Source organism: Muscardinus avellanarius (assembly GCF_963383645.1).
Source record: "Muscardinus avellanarius genome assembly, chromosome: 2".
Lineage (NCBI taxonomy): Eukaryota > Metazoa > Chordata > Mammalia > Rodentia > Gliridae > Muscardinus > Muscardinus avellanarius.
Window position 1 is genome coordinate 94357185 of NC_137787.1, and position 18489 is coordinate 94375673.

Genomic DNA, 18489 nt, shown 5'->3' on the forward strand with positions numbered 1-18489 from the left:
TAATTAATAATAGATTAAATAAATAAAAATTATAAATTTAAATATCATATATGTCAATTTTATTAGTCATTCATTTTATTGTTTATCAACAAATATAATACATTCCTGTTATTGTAATTATATTAAAATTATAAAGTTTCAGAAGCTCTTATATTTATTAATTTATTTTTTGTATGGTACTGGGGATTGTACTCAGTCTGTTCTACCTCTAAAATTATCCCAGCCCTTGTTATTTTTTATTTTGAAACAAGGTCTTGCTAAATTTCTGTGCACCAACCTCCAATCTGAGATCTTTCTGTCTCACCCTCCCAAGTACTGGGATTATATGAATTTGCCCATGCCTAGTTCTTTTTTATTCTTTTTCATGCATTTTTTTATATTGTTGAAGAAATATTTCTCATTTTGTCCTAATTTTAAGAATGCCTTCTCTTCCCTGTGTTTCTTTACATCAGTTCCTTCATTTCTCCTTTCCATGTGGTTTCTTCAAACTTTATAGTTAACATTACCTACCAATATCTTCTCAGTTTTTTAGTTTTTAGTGGTAGTTAAAATAACTATGCATCAGCCAGGGGTGGTGGCGCACACTTGTAATCCCCGCGCTTGGGAGGCGGAGACAGAAGGATCACGCAGGTTCAAAGCCAGCCTCACTGGCTTAAGAGACCCTGTTTCCAAATAAAAATATAAAATAGGTCTGGGAGTGTAGCCCGGAGGTAGAAGGGTTTCCAGAAACCCCAGTACCACAAAATAAATAAATAAATAAATAAATAAATAAATAAATAAATAAATACTATGCATCAAAATCTATAACTCTATAGATTTGAATTATGTTAATATACAGCCACATGATATTTATAAAAGAAATGCATAGAGTGAATATAAAATTATTGTATACTTTAAAACATAATTGACTATTAAAAATGTCAAAGATTTGGAATATTATCTTAATAAGTCAGCTTGGGAAAAAGGGGAATGAATCAATTAGTCTTCATTAGTTTATATAGAAGAAAGATGCAATTTGAAAAGTTCAGGTTACTTAAGTTAGAGTTCAGCATTGGCTGAACTTTTGCTACAAAAATCAGCAGGAAATTGGTATATCTCCTGGTGAGAAATATCCCAAGTTGAGACCATTCACACTTCAAAAATGACAGAGCTTGTGACAGGTCTGATTAAACAATTAAATCCCCATAAGACCATCTTAAATTCAGGAGATGAAAAATAATGAACTGCACTGGTATTTTGAATTTCCCATAGAGCACTGTTGATATATGGCTTTCATCATGCTTTAATAATTCTCACTGGATTTATTGCACCTCGTATCAGAGCTTGAGCATACAGCAAATGGCATTGCATGTCCTAGAATAATAAAAATGTTGTAAAATGGGATATTTAATGAACTTGCTGGGTAAGATTGTAAATTAATTAACTTTATGCTACCAGCTTTAATTAGCACATTGGGCCTAGTAAATTCAAAAGAACATCTTTACAAAATGACTACCTATAGTTACCTGACTAATATTTATCATTGCTACTATGGATGAATACAGAGAATTAATTCACCAATTAATTAGATGACTCTTTGGGGTGTGTTTTTAAATATACTCTGGGATAATTATCTTCCTAGGAAGAGTATATGTGTTTTCTGGTTTTAAAAATAAGTTATAAAATTCTTGCAAAGTCAATAACTGTGGAGATGAAGTTAAAATCAAAAGTCAAAAAGGAATTATTTCTTGATTTCCATTACCTTAAAATGTTTCAAAGGTTTATGATGGTATTCATGACAGATCAATTCCCTTCTACTTTTCTGTAGCTATGAATTTTTTCATTTACATTTGCATACTTTTTTGAAAGGCAAAATTCAACTGAAATTTGCTACTTTGAATTATTTGAGAAAATAAAATGTAATGTCAACATAAAACATCTTCATTAGAAAATTAATAACTTATTCTTTGTTTACATTATTGACACTGAAAAATAATTTTTCTTGAGCTGGGCATGGGGGCACATGTTTGTAATCCCAGTACTTGGGAGGCTGAGACGGGAGGATTGTGGTTCATGGATAGCCTCAGCTACTTAGGGAGGGCCCCTGCTATTCAGTGAGACCCTGTTTCAAAATAAAGAATAAAAATAGGGCTGGTGGTGTGGCTCAGAGGTAGAATGCCCCTGTGTTCCATCCCCAGTACTGCAAAAAAATTAATAATAATAATTTAATTTAATTTTTATTTGTTTTGTTTTTCTGCTATGCAGGCAGCAACTCCTGCCACCTGAATAATGGTGGATGCTCTCAGCTCTGTTTACCAACATCTGAAACTACAAGGACTTGCATGTGTACAGTCGGATATTATCTCCAAAAGAACCACATGTCATGTCAAGGTATAAGTCCATAATTTCATCATATGTCTTGCAGATTTTAGGTAATGAAATTCAGTTAAGAATTATTAAAAGATAAACTTGCTATTAGTACAATGTTATATTGCTTGGCTTCATATATGTAGAATTTTAATGTATTTGCAATACTGGAAGTGCCGTTGTGTTGTTGTTTTTTTGTAAGCATTAATGTGAACTTCTGGTAATTTTACATAGTATATGCTTATTTTAGGACATTATTTTAATTCTGAAAGAGTAAGATGTAATAACCAAGCCACCTAAAATCAATGTATATTATTATATTAAAACAGAGATGCTTGGGTTTTGGAAAAGAGAAAATTATATTGGTTTTCAGGCAGATCTAGGAATTATATGTGTCAGTGCTTACAGACTGACACATATAATTCTACATATAATTTCTACATCTGTGGCATCATCACCAACTGTGAACTTTTTAGAACTTCACATTATAGGCCACCTAGAATGTATCCATGCCAGGAATCTGTTTTAACAAACTCTTTAAGAAAATGTGATGTGAACCCAAAAGAAAAACCATGAATTCTTTGACTTTCAACTAAAAATTTACAAGGCTAAGAAATTCCTTTATTAATATAAATTAAGATCTTAAATATAATGCTAATGAACTTAATTTTAAATATTTATTTTCAACTTGTTTTCCCCCTAATAGGCATAGAATCATTTCTTATGTATTCTGTTCATGAAGGAATCAGGGGAATACCTCTTGAACCAAGTGACAAAACCGATGCTCTGATGCCAATATCAGGGACTTCATTTGCTGTGGGAATAGATTTCCATGCAGGTAAATAGCTTTTTATTCATTATTCCTGTTATAATGTTAACATGATTTATTAAGAATGAGGGAAATATAATTTTCTTTCTGTATTTTTATACTAGAGATGAAAATAAGGAAGTACATTAGAAAAGGATTTTTAAGAATTTTAAGTTGTCTTAAAGCTCTTTTGCTTGACAAAAATCAAGTGAAAATTTCTTAAAGTATTATAGCATTTTTATTGCAAGTACATTAACATAACATAATTGGTACTTGGTTGTTTAATTTTTACTTCTTTTAAAAATTATATTTTAACTTTCATCTAGTTATAAATATAAACATGTGTAGAGCAATTTCATCTAATATATACCGAAAGTATAATTTTATTTAAAATATTTTAGATATAATTTTAAATCTAATTCAGGCAGTGGCAAATGAAATCTAAATAATGGGAAAATTATGAATGTTAAATCATTTCAAATTATTTTATTGCAATACATAAATAATAGGAAAATTGTGATTGTTAAATCATTTTAAATTATTTTAATGTAGTACATATCATTTTGGACTCAAGTTTTTACCTTCCTGTATCTTAGCAAATAGTAATAAAAATCATATTGGACAGTAGCATTTTGCTGTGGCTAATGTTAGACACTTGAATTTACTGAAGAAAACAAGTTTTTGTGTTTATTACTAAATTAAAACATAACAAACATTAGGTATGACTCTTATTATTATTTGTATTTATGATTCAATTTAAAGGGTTTAAACTTATAAAAACAAATATTTTCACCTTTCATCATAACTATGTCATATATTTCTTGATTTAATAATTCAGGGCTGAATGTGTTTATGTTCCTAGTGATCTATATTTTTAAAGACTTAATCTTAATTTACTATAGGCACAAAAAAGGCAAATAACTCTCTATTTTATAATATTTTTTAAAACCCTGGGTAATATTTGAAAAAAAATCCTCATACATCAACCACAGTTTCTGGTAGTAAGCTTACTCCCCCACCCTAATCTAATACAATGTATTTAATTGTGTGCTAAAAAAATTTTGGCTACAAATTAATGGATTATTGGAGATCTTCATAAATTTTTCAAAGGTAACTTTTCTTATGGAAATTATCTTGAACTAAATGTTTGGAATTACAAATTTCATACACTTTAAGAAAGACTTTACCAGCCTAGTGTGGAGGTGTATTCCAGTAATCCCAGTACTTTGGAGGCTGAAACAGGAGAATCCTCGTTTTGAGTCCAGCCTTAACAATATAGTGAGAACCGCAGCAGCTTAGTGAAACCTTGTTTCAAAAATAAATAATTAAGTCAGGTGTGGAGGTGCATGGCTTGTAATCCCAATATTTGGGAAACTGAGACAGGGGGATAGCGGTTCAAAGACAGCCTCAGCTACTTAGTGAGACCCTTTGCAATTCAGTGAGGTCCTGTTTCAAAATAATTAATAAAAAATAGGCCTGGGGTGTAGCTCAGAGATAGAATGCCTCTGGGTTCCATCCCCGCACACACACACACACACACACACACACACACATACACACACAATAATTAAAAAATTAATAATTAAGAAATAAGGGTAATAGCTCAGAGGTAGAATGCCTTTGTGTTCAACTCCCAGGACTGCAAAAACAAAACAAAACAAAATAAATAATATAAAAAATCCTTTAACAAAAGAAAATTCACATCAATGTAACATAATTTATTAAGGAAGATATTATTTTTTTACAAAATCACAGTAAATTCAGATCAATATGGTTTATTAGACATGTCAAATTTACCAAAATCAAAATGAGATTTTAAAATCAATCTTTGGCTGGGCGTGATGGCACATGCTTATAATCCACGCACTTGAAACAGGAGGATCACACAGGTTCGAAGCCAGACTCACTGGCGTAAGAGACCTTGTTTCCAAATAAAATATAAAAAATAGGTCTGGGAGTGTAGCCCAGAGGTAGAAGGGTTCCATCCCCAGTACCACCAAAAAAATAGAAATAAAAAATAAAAAAGTCAAACTTTGATTATACCAACTCATTATTTATGGAAAAATTATAATCTTAATAGATATACTCTGTCATGCCTTTTATGCACACAAATCTGTCTCTTAGGTTTTATTATATATGATGTATCAAATGCAAAACAAATAAAATTTTTTGAAATATTTTATGTTTACACATGTTTTGCTAAAATTATACTCCCTTGTCTTAATATTATTTACTTAATTATTTTAAAGACTTAGTTTTTAAAAGTATTTGATAAATCTTTATTAGAAATATTAAAAGTAATTTGATATTAATAATCTTATTACATCATTAATAAGCTCTTATTTCCTAAGGCTAAACCATATATTTGGATGAATAATATTCACTCTCTTTGGGTCCATATTAGCTTGAAATGGTTTAGTGTTATGATAGAGATAATTTTATTTGCAGAGAATAGTTATCTCCTTTTAAAATGCCCAATAATTATTAATACCATAATCCTATTTTGTATCAAAATAGTTTTAATCAGGAAGAGCTAGTTTAGTAAATATATTTTTCATATTTTGATTACTTTTTTTTTTTTGCAGTACTGGGGATGGAACCTGGAGGCATTTTGTCTCTGAGAGATACCCCTAGCCCTATTTTTTATTCTTTATTTTTTTTTGAAACAGGGTCTCACTGAGTTGCAAAGGGCCTCACTAAGTAGCTGAGGCTGACTTTGAACCTGTGCGATCCTCCTCTCTCAGCCTCCCAAATGCTGGGATTACAAGTGTTCACCAACACGCTCGGCTATAACCATATTTTTAATGTAAATTCCTAGAAAAAAAATTAACTATAGAAAATCTATTTCTTTTAAATGCAAAAAGATATGCAATGGAGTATATGGAATACTAAAATTCTTACTGTTAATTAAGAAACAGCAATATCAGACTTTCTTTGAAATCCAAAGAAGGCTTATGACCTAGAGGTCAGTAAACCACAAAATGAGAAGGGGCCAGAGCTTAGTGATTGAAAACTTGGATTCTAATGCCAGCTCAGTCACTTACTAGCTCTGTGATCTTGGGTAAATTACCTACATTTTCTGAGGCCCCTTATGTTTGAGGGGTGTAGAAGTATTGAAGGATGATATACATGGATATTAAAAAATGGTAATAATATTAAATAAATGGCATTCAAATTATTAATATATAATATAAAACCCACATGTGTGTATGTGTGTGTATACACTTTAAAATATGTCCTAGATAGCTGGGTGTGGTGGCACACACTTGTAATCCCAGCATTCTGGAGTCTGAGACCAAAGGATCACTGTTCGTGGACAGCCTCAGCTACTACTTAGTGAGGCCCTCTGCAACTTTGTGAGACCCTGTTTCAAAAAAAATAAAAAATAAGGCAGGGGGTGTAGCTCAGAGGTTGAATGCCCCAGGGTTCCATCCCTAGACTCGCCCAAAAAAATTTATATATATATATATATATATATATATATATATATATATATATATATATATATATATATTTGTATATGTATGTATTTGCCTTAGAAGCTATAAATTATAATTAAACTCTCTCTCCGTGTGTGTGTGTGTGTGTGTGTGTGTGTGTGTGTGTGTGTGTGTGTATGTTACTGGGAATTGAACTCAGGGGCATTATATCTATAAGTTATACCCCTAGCCCTATTTTATTTTGGAACAGAGTCTTCCTAGGTTGCCAAGAGTCTCTCTAAATTACTGAGGCTGGCTTTAAACCTGCAATCCTCCTGTCTCAGCCTCCCAAGTTCGGGTATAAAAGACTTGTGCCACCATGCCTAGCTCACTTAAACTCTGGCAAATTTTTTGTTTCTGTGTTCTCTTTATTGATAATATATTTCTTAAGATATACATTATAAAAAAGCTTATACCTAATTTTTTTCCAGTACTGGGGATTGAACCCATGCCTCATACATGCTAGGCAAGTTCTTTATCACAGAGCTACATTCCTCACCCTTTTTATTTTATGGTCAAGTGGAATCTCACCAAATTGTTCAGGTTGGCCTATATAATCCTCCTGCTTCAGCCTTCTGAGTCATTGGGATTAAAGGTATATGCCGTGAAATCTAGCCTGATATGCATAGAATAATAGGTATTTCATAATTATCTGGGAGGGGTTCAGAAAGAATAGTTAAGTAAACTCTAGTGAAAAAGAATATCATGTAGGGTAGATATTTAAAGATTAATAACATAGTCATCTGCACAGAATTATTAAATGCAAACCTAGGCAGCTCAAATCCGGTGCTCAGATGCCGAAGCAACGGAAACACCTCTGGACAAGATTGTGGGGACAATGGTCAGAACTTCCAACCACTTCTCCACAGAACTCTGTGCTTCCATCTAAGATGCAGAATGACCCTTTACCTGGTGTGCTTTATGAAAATATATGAAGGTCAGAATAAGTATCAGCAACTTAGTGTATAATTTATTATAGACAACATTCAGCCTCTCTTTGTAGAGAGGAATTGCTTCAAGAAGGAAGAAATTAAAATAATTGGGGAGAAAGAAGGAGCAAACAATATTTGATGCATCAATCTGCATTTGTCTTTTTTACCATCATTTTCATGGTTAACCTGACTAGAATTTTTTTCATTACTATTTTATTTCTTCTTCTTTAATTAATGACATTCACCACAAAAACATAGTGATTACTACCACTAAATTTTGGAACGGTCATTACAAAGCTCCAGATAGTTAGGAAATTCAGTCAATGTGGGTGATTCAAATTGTCTCTGTCCTACATGTTTTGAGTTCTAGTCTCACAATAGTGATGTCAGACAGAATATCAACTCTTTAAATATTTGCTGAAAGATCCAAGCTGAATCAAGAAATCCTCTTGACAGCATGTGCAGTAAGTAGAGTATGTGTCTGAATAGTTTAAGTTCAACCTACTAATTGTGATCAAATCAATCTATACCTAGCCAATTTTCTTTATTTCTAAGATGAGGCAATAAGAATGCATGACTCCAGTAGAGTTTTGTGAATAAATACTGATATAAATAGCAAAGTAGAATAGAGTTGCCTCTTGTTTTATCCAAACAACTTCTCTTATAATAAGGAAATGGAGTCAAGCATGGCAGTGCATGCCTGTAATCCTGGTACTTGAGAGGCTGAAACAGTAGGATCAGAAGTTTATGACCAAACTTAATAACTTATTGAGACTCTCAGAAACCTTATAAAATGCTTTGAAAATGAAAAGGGCTTTTGGTATAGCTCAAAAGTAGAATGGCCCTGGGTTCAATGCCTAGTACCACATACCCTCTCCCTGACATACACACAAAAGAGATGGACTGGAAGATTATTATTGTTAAGAACAAGTATAATATATTGATAGTATTTTCTTAATAAAAATTTCCAGGGAACGAAAGTTTAAGCCTCTATATTTTATAAGAAGTACTTGTCTGAATCTTGCTGGGTTTAGGCCTAGTAAATTAAAGTTTTTGCAGTTAAAAGATTTTCTCCCCCACTGGATGAAGCAATTCTGTACACTATCCACAGAAGAAAGAAGACCCTGTGGCTAGATTTAAGTGTTCAAATCATTTTTGTCTCCTCACTGGAAAACTCCCATTTCATCGCAAAAAAAAAAAAAAGCTCCCATTTCATCGCAAAAAAAAAAAGTACTAAGCTTTGAAAAATCCTTGCCTGCTGGGTGGTATTAGTCCTAATGAATGAGTGCTGCATTCAGTGCTTCAAAGGATATGTTTTAGGTAGGAGAAGGGAGTTCAGAATCTATTGCTTCATTTAGTGATGTGATCGTCAACAAGTAATGCTCTAATCTATGTTTCTTTTTAAGAGTTGGAAATTTTTCATAACATTCAAACAATAAATATTTGCTTGAATAGAGAATATTCTACTAAAGACAATGATGATTTATCTGAAACATTTAAGTTATATTATATTGTCATCTTTTCTATATTTTATTCAAATTGGAGTCAATGAAAAAATATTTATTACTGTCTACTATGTGTAGGACATCATAGTTAAGTTGGTGGGAAAGATAAAGATAAGCAAAAAATAACATCCATCCATTTTGTGGATGTTATTGGCATTCACTAGGAGAAATATTTTATTGCATTTTAAATATAATCATGTAGTGATCCGATTTTTGATACAATAAAATCACTGAAGGAATGTGTCGATAGACAGTACTTCCTCCTCATTTATGATTTTCCTCTTTGTGGATTAAGTTATCTGTGGTCAACCATAGTCTGAAAACATGACTGATGAAAAACATTCATAGGTTAACCTTGTGCTGTGTCTAGGTAGCATGAAGAAATTTCTCACTGTTTCACTTTATTCTACCTAGATCAGCAATCGTCCCTTTTTTCCACATACTCATACTGTATACACTAACTCTGTCATTATTCATTTAATAGCTATCTCCGTTAACAGATAGACTATCTGGCATTATAATGCTTGCAAATAGCGTTCAGTATTATCCATGGTTTTAGTCATCCACTGTGGGTCTTGAAGCATATCCTTTCTGAGTTAGAAGAGACTTTCTGCACATTTTTTCAGTCAAAGATACAACACCAAGAGATAACTTGAAAGTAAACTAGGGTTCTTCCGGTGTTTATTCATCCATTGTAACAAACATACCATGGTGGTATAAGATATTGGTGTGGGGGAGACTGTTAAGTTGGGGGGGCATATGAAAATTAACTGTACTTTTTAATTTTTTTGGTGGTACTGGGGTTCCTGGAAACCCTTCTACCTCCAGGCTACACTCCCAGACACCTATTTTTTATATTTTTATTTGGAAACAGTGTCTCTTAAGCCAGTGAGGCTGGCTTTGAACCTGTGTAATCCTCCTGTCTCCACCTCCCAAGCGCAGGGATTACAAGTGTGCGTTACCACACCCGGCTTAACTGTACTTTTTAAATTAGTTTTTCTGTGAACTTATACATGCTCCAAAAATTAGTCATTAAAATAAAAAAAATTAGACACAGTATCATTGCCATACTTACACAGTAAATGTCACCCATTTACCTAAAAATGATTTAATAGTCCCACAATATTTACATACACAATATCTTTGAACATTGTAACTAGCAGAAGTATTTGATACAATTTCAGCATTACTTCATCTTACAAGTAAAGAAATTGGAACATGGGGAGATCAAGGGGCAGTGTCACAGTGTAGCCCACTTACCTTTCTTTCTACTCTGCCATCTTGCATTTATAACCACTGAACAAAATTTTAGTTTGACTATTGCTAGTATTATCTTGAAGCTACACTGCACTTCTGTAAATGTTTTTAGGGTGAATATCATGTATTATTTGATTACCATATCAAATCATGTGGTTTCAAACCCATTTAATAATTGAAGCAGAAGCACCTCAAGTGAGATCCTCTTTTCTTCCTATGCTTGGAGGTTTATATGAAGCAGTTACTTACAATATTTTTTTCTAGTAATCACGTTGCCACTAACCAAGGCCACAGAAAAATTACAGAAAAAATTCCTTTTATGTCAGTACAGCAATAGCTTAAAAATACAGTATTGTTGCTTTGGGACATATTTTCAATTTTATAAAAACCATTTCCTTGGGTACAAAGTGAAATTTTAGAGCTGGCTCAATTTCTTCTTGTTCTTTTGACAGCAAACCAAAACTACTTTTGGTTGTCATTTCAAACTTGCTTCAAGAATATTTTTAAGTCATATGTGGGAAGTTGAATTTGAAGATGATCAAGTCCAGTGAACCTTTCAAGATGTAAAGCAGTATAATAATAAAATAAAAGCTCTTTAATACCACCTAAAACACCAATGTCATAGAGTATTAAATTTAAAAAGATATTGAAATATTAGATAAATACTTTGATGATTTCTAAACCTAAAGCATTTAAATAATAGCCTTATGTGAGAAATCTGAATTCATTAATATGTTACCTAAAATTAAAAATTCCCAGAAGTTCCACAGTGATGAATAACTAAGATTGAAATTTTTTTCTCTGTGTGTGTGTGTGTGTGTGTGTGTGTGTGTGCGCGCACGCACGCATGCATTAACCCCGAGGCATTTCACCTCTAGTAGTAGTGTAGTGTAGTTTACAGCTACACCGTAAACTCTGATCCTCCTGTTTCAGCCTTTCAAGTGCTGGAATTACAGGTGTGTGCTACCATGCCTGTCTAGATTAAAGTTTTTCTCACCTAATTGGGATCTAGTTTATTTAGAGAATTAGTGATGCAAGTTTCATCAAACCGCTCTCTTAGGAAATGAGTACCCCTCATGATACAAAAAACTCCACCATCAACTTTAGAGTAACTGACATTAAGCATATTCAGTCTATATGGGTCCCTTTGTTTTTTTCCTATACCTTAAGCACTTTACACTGATAAATTTCCTTTTAGCCACTTTATAGTCTCTTCAGCAGTTACATTGACCTCTGACTCCCTAATGTCTTTTTCTACTTTCTTCTTTATGAAAATTGTGTTGCTGTGAAATCTGTTCTCAAAAGGCCTGGTTACACTAATTCACAGTGAACTATCAATAGCTGCTAAGAGTTTGACAAGTTTTCTTATTAAATATGTTTGAATAGATCACAGTAACTTATCTTAACCCAGTGCCTTGAATTCAACTAAAGCACCACTAAAGATAAGTGAAGGATTTTTTTTATTGACAATTCAAACATTATATATACACACACATATTTTTTTTTCAAATTACTGACTCTAAAATAATAGATTGACATTGTTCATTTCCTGAAACCCTGCCCGGAGCTGGGCATGGTGGTGCACACTTGTAATCCCAGCATATGGGAGGCAGAGATTGGAGGATTGCTGTTCATGGACAGCCTTGGCTACTTAGCGAGGCCCTTTACAACTCAGTGAGACTCTGTTTCAAAAAATAAAAAGACTAAAAAGTAGGGCTGGGCGTGTAGCTTGGAGGTACAATGCCCTTGGTTTCCATCCCTGGTACCATTACAAAAAAAAAAAAAAAAAAGCCCTGCCCCCTGCCCTGAATATTCTCACAAGCTGAATGATAATGTGGAAATTTTTTTAGCTTAACTAAATTGGTGCCTTTAGTATCTTTCAGTGTAATTTTAACCTTGAAAATGTGCTTCTCTCCCCTCCCCCATTTGAAGAAAACCAATACATATTAGTCCATTTGTCTTTTTGACACTCTTTCTTTAAAAAATATAAAAACTATGATTCAGCTTTTGATCTTATTTGCCATTAGTTTTTAATCAAGCAGAAAATTTTCTAGTTAATAGAGAAAAAGGGAAGTTATTTAATTGATTTTCAGACTGAGCAGAAGCAATGTATCTTTAGTTTCATTTTATCATTTGACCTTGTTTTCTTTTTCTTTTTTTTGTTCAAGGGCAATAGGTAGTAAGTGAGTCCTTTTGAGACTTGGAGGAGGAAAAAAGAGTTGATTCTATCAATTCTTTAACATTTTTAGAATAAAGACTTAAATGAAATAGAAAAAAAAAATCTTAAAAATTAAACTAAAACCCAGAGAAAAATCAAGGAGAGGGGTTTGGGAAGAAAACATTAAATTGCGATAACTAAAACACTTAACTTTTATTACGTTTTTATTGGTGTATTATAGATGTACATCATGGTGAGATTCATAGTGATACCTTCATAAATGTATACGACATCACTTGGTCTCTTTTCCTCCTCTCTCCATCAAAGCCTCCCTCTTCAGAAGTGATTGTGAAGTTTATACTGATACTGATACATTCATCTATGCATGTGCCATAGGTGCATAGGTCTGTTTCTTTCCCCAAACCTCCATTTTCCTTCCCTTCTTTCTTCCCCAAACCCTTCTATCAATCCTTCTCCTTTTCACTCAGACCTTTTATTTTCTATTTTCTTTCTAACGTTCACATATGAGAGAAAATATGTAGCTCTTGATTTTCTGAGTCCAACTGATCTCAGCCTGATATTATTCAGTTCCATTCATTTTTCCTAAAAATGACATTATTTTTTCTTCTTATTTATTGCTGAATAAAATTTCATATACCATATATCCTTATCCATTTATCTGTTGACAGACAACTACATTGATTACATAACTTGACTATTGTAAATTGTGCTCATATAAACATGAATGTGTTTATATTACTATAGTATACTGACTTGAATTATTTTGGAAAAAATACCAAGGAGATGTACAGTGGGTTTTCTGGTGGTTCCATATCTAGTCTTTTAAGGAACCTTCAATCTGATCTGCACAGTGAGTGTACTAAGTTACAATCCCACTAACAATGTATAAACATTTATTCCCCACATTTTTAGTAGCATTTACTATTATTTATTTATGTACTTATTTTTTATTTTCATACTGAGGATTGAATTCAGAAGCATTCTACCTTCAAACTACACATAGTTTGAAGCTACACATACTTTTTGGCTACAAACCTGATTATGACAATTTCAGGCGATACTAGAATTCAATCTAAGCACAGTTACCATGAGTCAACACTTAGTCAGCTTGGTGCCAAAGAAGAAAATACACATAGTCCAATTTTACTTATTATTTGGAAACAAGGTCTCACTAGATTGCTAAGAGCCTCATTAAATTGCTGAGGCTGGCTTTGAACCCATGATCCTCTTATCTCAGCCACTCAAGTACTATGATTATAAGATTACAAGTGTGTGACTCCATGCCTGGCTATTTTTATTTTAGATAATTACTTTTCTAACTGAAACAGTACTTGTTGATCACTTAGCACTATATGATAGGAGTGAGATTAGGAATCTTTATATATTTGTCTTTTAATGGGTCAAAATAATCTTTTGATGTGGTATTTTTAATTTAAAAATGAAGAAACTGAGTTTTTGGAATAAGTTGGGATATAAGGAAAAGATAGTTGCTTTGAGGGGTCCAAATTAAATTCTGCATTCAGTATTTACTCTCGGGGGGTTCGTACTTGATCCTGACATAAAGAAGAAATTGGATACCCAAGGTGAAATATTCAGCATCAGATTCCTGACAGTATCATATCACAAACTTTAATCTTATTGTGATTAATGAATAATAGGCCACATCAAGGCTCAGGAGTGAATTGGAGGCTGATGATACAGGGTAGGATTGCCCTGGCCAAAGAGAGACAGAGAAGTCAGTGCACAACCTCATCTGAGAGGAATATTGGGGCGATCACCCACATCATCACAACTGTCATCAGGGTTATGATCGCCCTACAAAAAAAAGGAGGAGGAGGAGAAAGAAAAACACATTCATCCCACTGTATAGCTTATCTATTGTTATGTAACTAATATCTTAAACTTAGCAAACTAAAACAATAAACACTTATCTAACAGTTTCTATTGTTTGGCTTAGCTAGTTTTTCTGTTTCAGAATCTCTCATAAGACTAAATTTAAGGTGGTGTCTCATGAAAAAGCTCTACCTGAAAACACATAAAAAAAAACTGGCAATGGTTGCAAAGTGCTTTGGAATTCCCTTTTGGGCTACAAACCTGGTTATGATAATATCAGGCAATACTGGAATTCAGTCTAAACACATTTACCATGAGTCAACACTTAGTCGGCTTGGTGCCAAAGAAAAAAATACATATGCTAATAAATTCTAATCAGAAGTTGAGGAGGAATTAGTTCATGACTCAAGTGCCACAAACACTTATTTTTCTTGACAAGATTTAGTAGTTTCTTAGGGTGTGTGTGTGTGTGTGTGTGTGTGTGTGTGTGTGTGTCTGAGGTGCTAGTAATTGAACACAGGGGTGTTCTTGCTCTAGAGTATACCTTCAACACTCTTATTTTTATTTTTTTATTTTGAAACAAGTTCTTGTTAGGTTTCTGAGGATGGCCTCAATTCTGAAATCCTTATGTCTCAGCCTCCCAAATACTGGGATTAGAGGTATGCACAAACCCACCCAGCCTTAATTAAATTTGTATTCATATGCCATATTCTTTTAGGTCAATTTCCATTTATTTGAATTTTTACATAATTTTACTGCCATTCAAGTAGTGAACTCATTGGCATTTCCCATCAGGTGACAAATCACATTGTTTGAACATTGTCTAAAAGAGTGTCTACATGTCTGGTTCTGGGGATCAAACCCAGGGCTTCTGTACTTTTAAGTCACATCCCAGCCCTTTATATTGTATTTTGAGGAAAGGTCTTGCTAAATTGCCCATGCTGGCCTTGAGATCTTTTTGCCTTGGCCTCCCAGTTGCTGCGATTATAGGTTTGCGCCACGTTCATTTCCATAAAATTTGTGTGGAATATTGGGACTAAATATCAGTTTAAATAACTTTCTTTTAGGGAGATGATTAAATTATATTTTTATTGTGTTTTACTAAGGAGGGAAAGGATATCTAGTAGAATTTACTAAAACCCATTAATGAGTATATACAATTGGCATATAGGTATAAAGAAATAAATTATAATTTATCTAGCTGATCATAATTATAAATATTTTATTATACTTCTAAAACTTAATAGAAAAATGTTTCTATGGCCATAGTACTACAAAATAAAAATTAGAGTCTCAAATGATTTGATACATACAACATTTTTTAAAATGTGAAACTATGGAAACAGCCAAAGGATTAGTGGCTTACCAAAAGTGGATAGGGAGAGACCAATGGGTTGATGAATGAAGATGTTTTAGGGCATTGGACCTTCTCTGTTTGATACTATATTGGTAAATATAGGTTATTATCCATTTCTCAAAGCTCATAAGTAACACCAAGAGTGAACCAAAATATAAATTATGAACTTTATGTGTCAATGTATCAATGTGTATTTATCAGTTTTAACAAATATGCCACTTTGGTGGGGGTTTTTGTAGTAGGGGAGTCTGTGCAAATACTGGGATCTGGGCTCTGTGGGAAATTTCTATATTTGTTAACATTGCTATGAACTTAAAGTTCCTCTCTACAAAGTAACACCTGTTTAAAATGATTTACTATATATTCTTATACAATTATTCACAAACATTCAATATATAAAGAAATGCCACTATTTGTAAAACATAGCATTTTATTATGTTATAATTTCATATATATACATATATCTGTATATATATATATATATATATATATATATATATATATATATAGCAACATTCTATCAGTTATGGCTATTTAGTGTTCTTAACTAACAAAATATTTTTTTATTTAGAATAATGAATGCTTTCTATAATAAAATCCTCCTATTACCTGTTGTTAAATATATCTCCTATATTGATATTAGTTTTTTTTTTGTGTGTGTGTGTGTGTGGTACTGGGGGTGGAACCAAGGGGCTTTTCTACCTTCTGGCTATACTCCCAGAACTATTTTTTACTTTTTTTAGAAACAGGATATCACTAAGTTGCTGAAAGCTTCACTCAGTATCTGAGGCTGGCTTCAAACTTGTGCAATCCTCCTATCTCAGACTCCCAAGCGTGGAGATTACAAGTATGTGCTTACTACGCCCAGTGGTGTTAGTTTGTTCTGTTGCATCAAGTAATGATTTTCCTGAGATCCACATAATGTTGACAGATTCAATAATGAAAATATCTCAAAAATAAAAGAAAATGAACCTAAGAAACAAGAGGAAGGCCACATAGTTTAAAATTCTTTCTCCAAGTGGATAATATATTTTATTAATAAAAACTAGAAGTCTGATTTTATTTTTACAAAATAAAATCTACTAAATTTTTAAAAAATAAAATCTACTAATTTTATCAACTAAAATTGGGATTTAAATATATTTTTAGGTACATGTAGCAAATAATTAAGATGGAACATGAAACCATGGAATCATGGCTAAATCTTTTTGCATCAATTATTTTTAAAATAATTTTGGAAGAAGAAAAGTTCTTAAATAATTTTATTTACATCAACAAGCATCAAAAGATGAAATGAAAAATTTCCATGTAATTTCAAGATAAAACTGTTTTTTCTACTTTAAAAACCATCAGTGTCAATTTTAAGTTTTCAGAGGTAAACTAACCAACTACCATCATGTCTGGCACTAAACTATATATATATATATATATATATATATATATATATTTCAATAAAATTATTGAAATATAAATTATATATATACATATACACATATATAAATATCTACATATATATGTAAATATTTTTTTCAAATACCATTGAGGTCATGGTGAAAATTTTTAGAACCATTATGCAATCTTATGGTTACCACCAAATAAATTTGTAATCATTTATTTCTTCAACTTTGAAAATGAAGTTTCATTTATATTGCTATAGTCTGCTTTCATTTTTATATCGTTTATGAAGATTTCATTTGCACATAATGCACATGTAAAAAGTTGTTCTATTTGGGCAAATATTATGTTTGCATTTAGGGCACAGATGAGTACTTTAGAATGTTCCAGTTTACTAGGAAAATGTGTTCCATTTAAAGGAGAAATTTCAGGACACCTAAGAATTATTTACTTAAGGTCATGCAGATAATAAAGGTTTTTATGCACATTCAAAGTTGTATTTTTAGGGATGTTTGAAGAATTAATCTAAAACTCTCATTTTTCTTTGTGTGAAATAGTAGGGTGAAATAAAGTACAAAATTGAATGGCAGGCCATGTCACACAGCTAATAATTTAGAAGGCTGAGATTAATAAATGGTATGACTTTGTAAGCTTTAGCCTTTTTGCATTTCAGTCCTCCAACTGGTAAAATGCAGATAACTCTATTATAAGAAATGGGGAACAGCTGGTGTCCATGCTTTGTTTAATAAACTTCCCTATATTGGGAAGTCATCAATTTACTCAAAGCAATCATAAAACATTTTGCCTATATAAATGTGGTTTGTGAAGGCACGATAACAATAATATTAAAATAACTCAGTGGTACTAAAACAAATATGAGACATGAAATCAGAATGCACTGCTGAGTTTTAAATATATGTATGTAAATAATAATTGTATTTCTTCTATCTGGTCTTAGGGAATTATCCTTGCCCTATCTCAATGGATTCACCATAACTGATCTGTGTAGCCTTTAATATTTCCAAGTAGATTAATTTTTCTTGTTAAAAATGAAAACAGTCTTGCCACTGACTACATTGATTTTTACCCAGTAGTTACATTAGTTAGTATCAGATAGATTATTAGGGGAAAGAATGGACATTCAAAAACAAGTAGTATATTTATCAGGACTCGGGTTTTCTATATGGCTTGATAATGCAGTAACCATTTATACACATATAGGTAGGACTTTTTAAAAATGCTAGCCATAGTAATGTGTTAACTGCTCTTGATTCCACATCTGGTGTTCAAAATGTAAATGAACCATGATAATAATTATGTTGTTAAACAGAACGACTAAATGGCAAGGAACAATCAAACTGCCCTATGTCCTGGAAATTGCGTACTTTGAAAATAGTC

The 18489-nt window shown here is 32.3% G+C and overlaps 1 protein-coding gene across 1 annotated transcript in view; it reads left to right on the forward strand.

Annotated features, from left to right (window-relative positions):
- LRP1B (LDL receptor related protein 1B) overlaps positions 1 to 18489 on the forward strand; it is a 1956425-nt gene that overhangs the window by 1382544 nt on the left and 555392 nt on the right. The window contains exons 34-35 of the mRNA XM_080689945.1: positions 2245 to 2370; positions 3053 to 3184. Of these exons, the coding sequence (XP_080546071.1) occupies positions 2245 to 2370; positions 3053 to 3184 (258 nt within the window). The remainder of the gene's footprint in view (positions 1 to 2244; positions 2371 to 3052; positions 3185 to 18489) is intronic.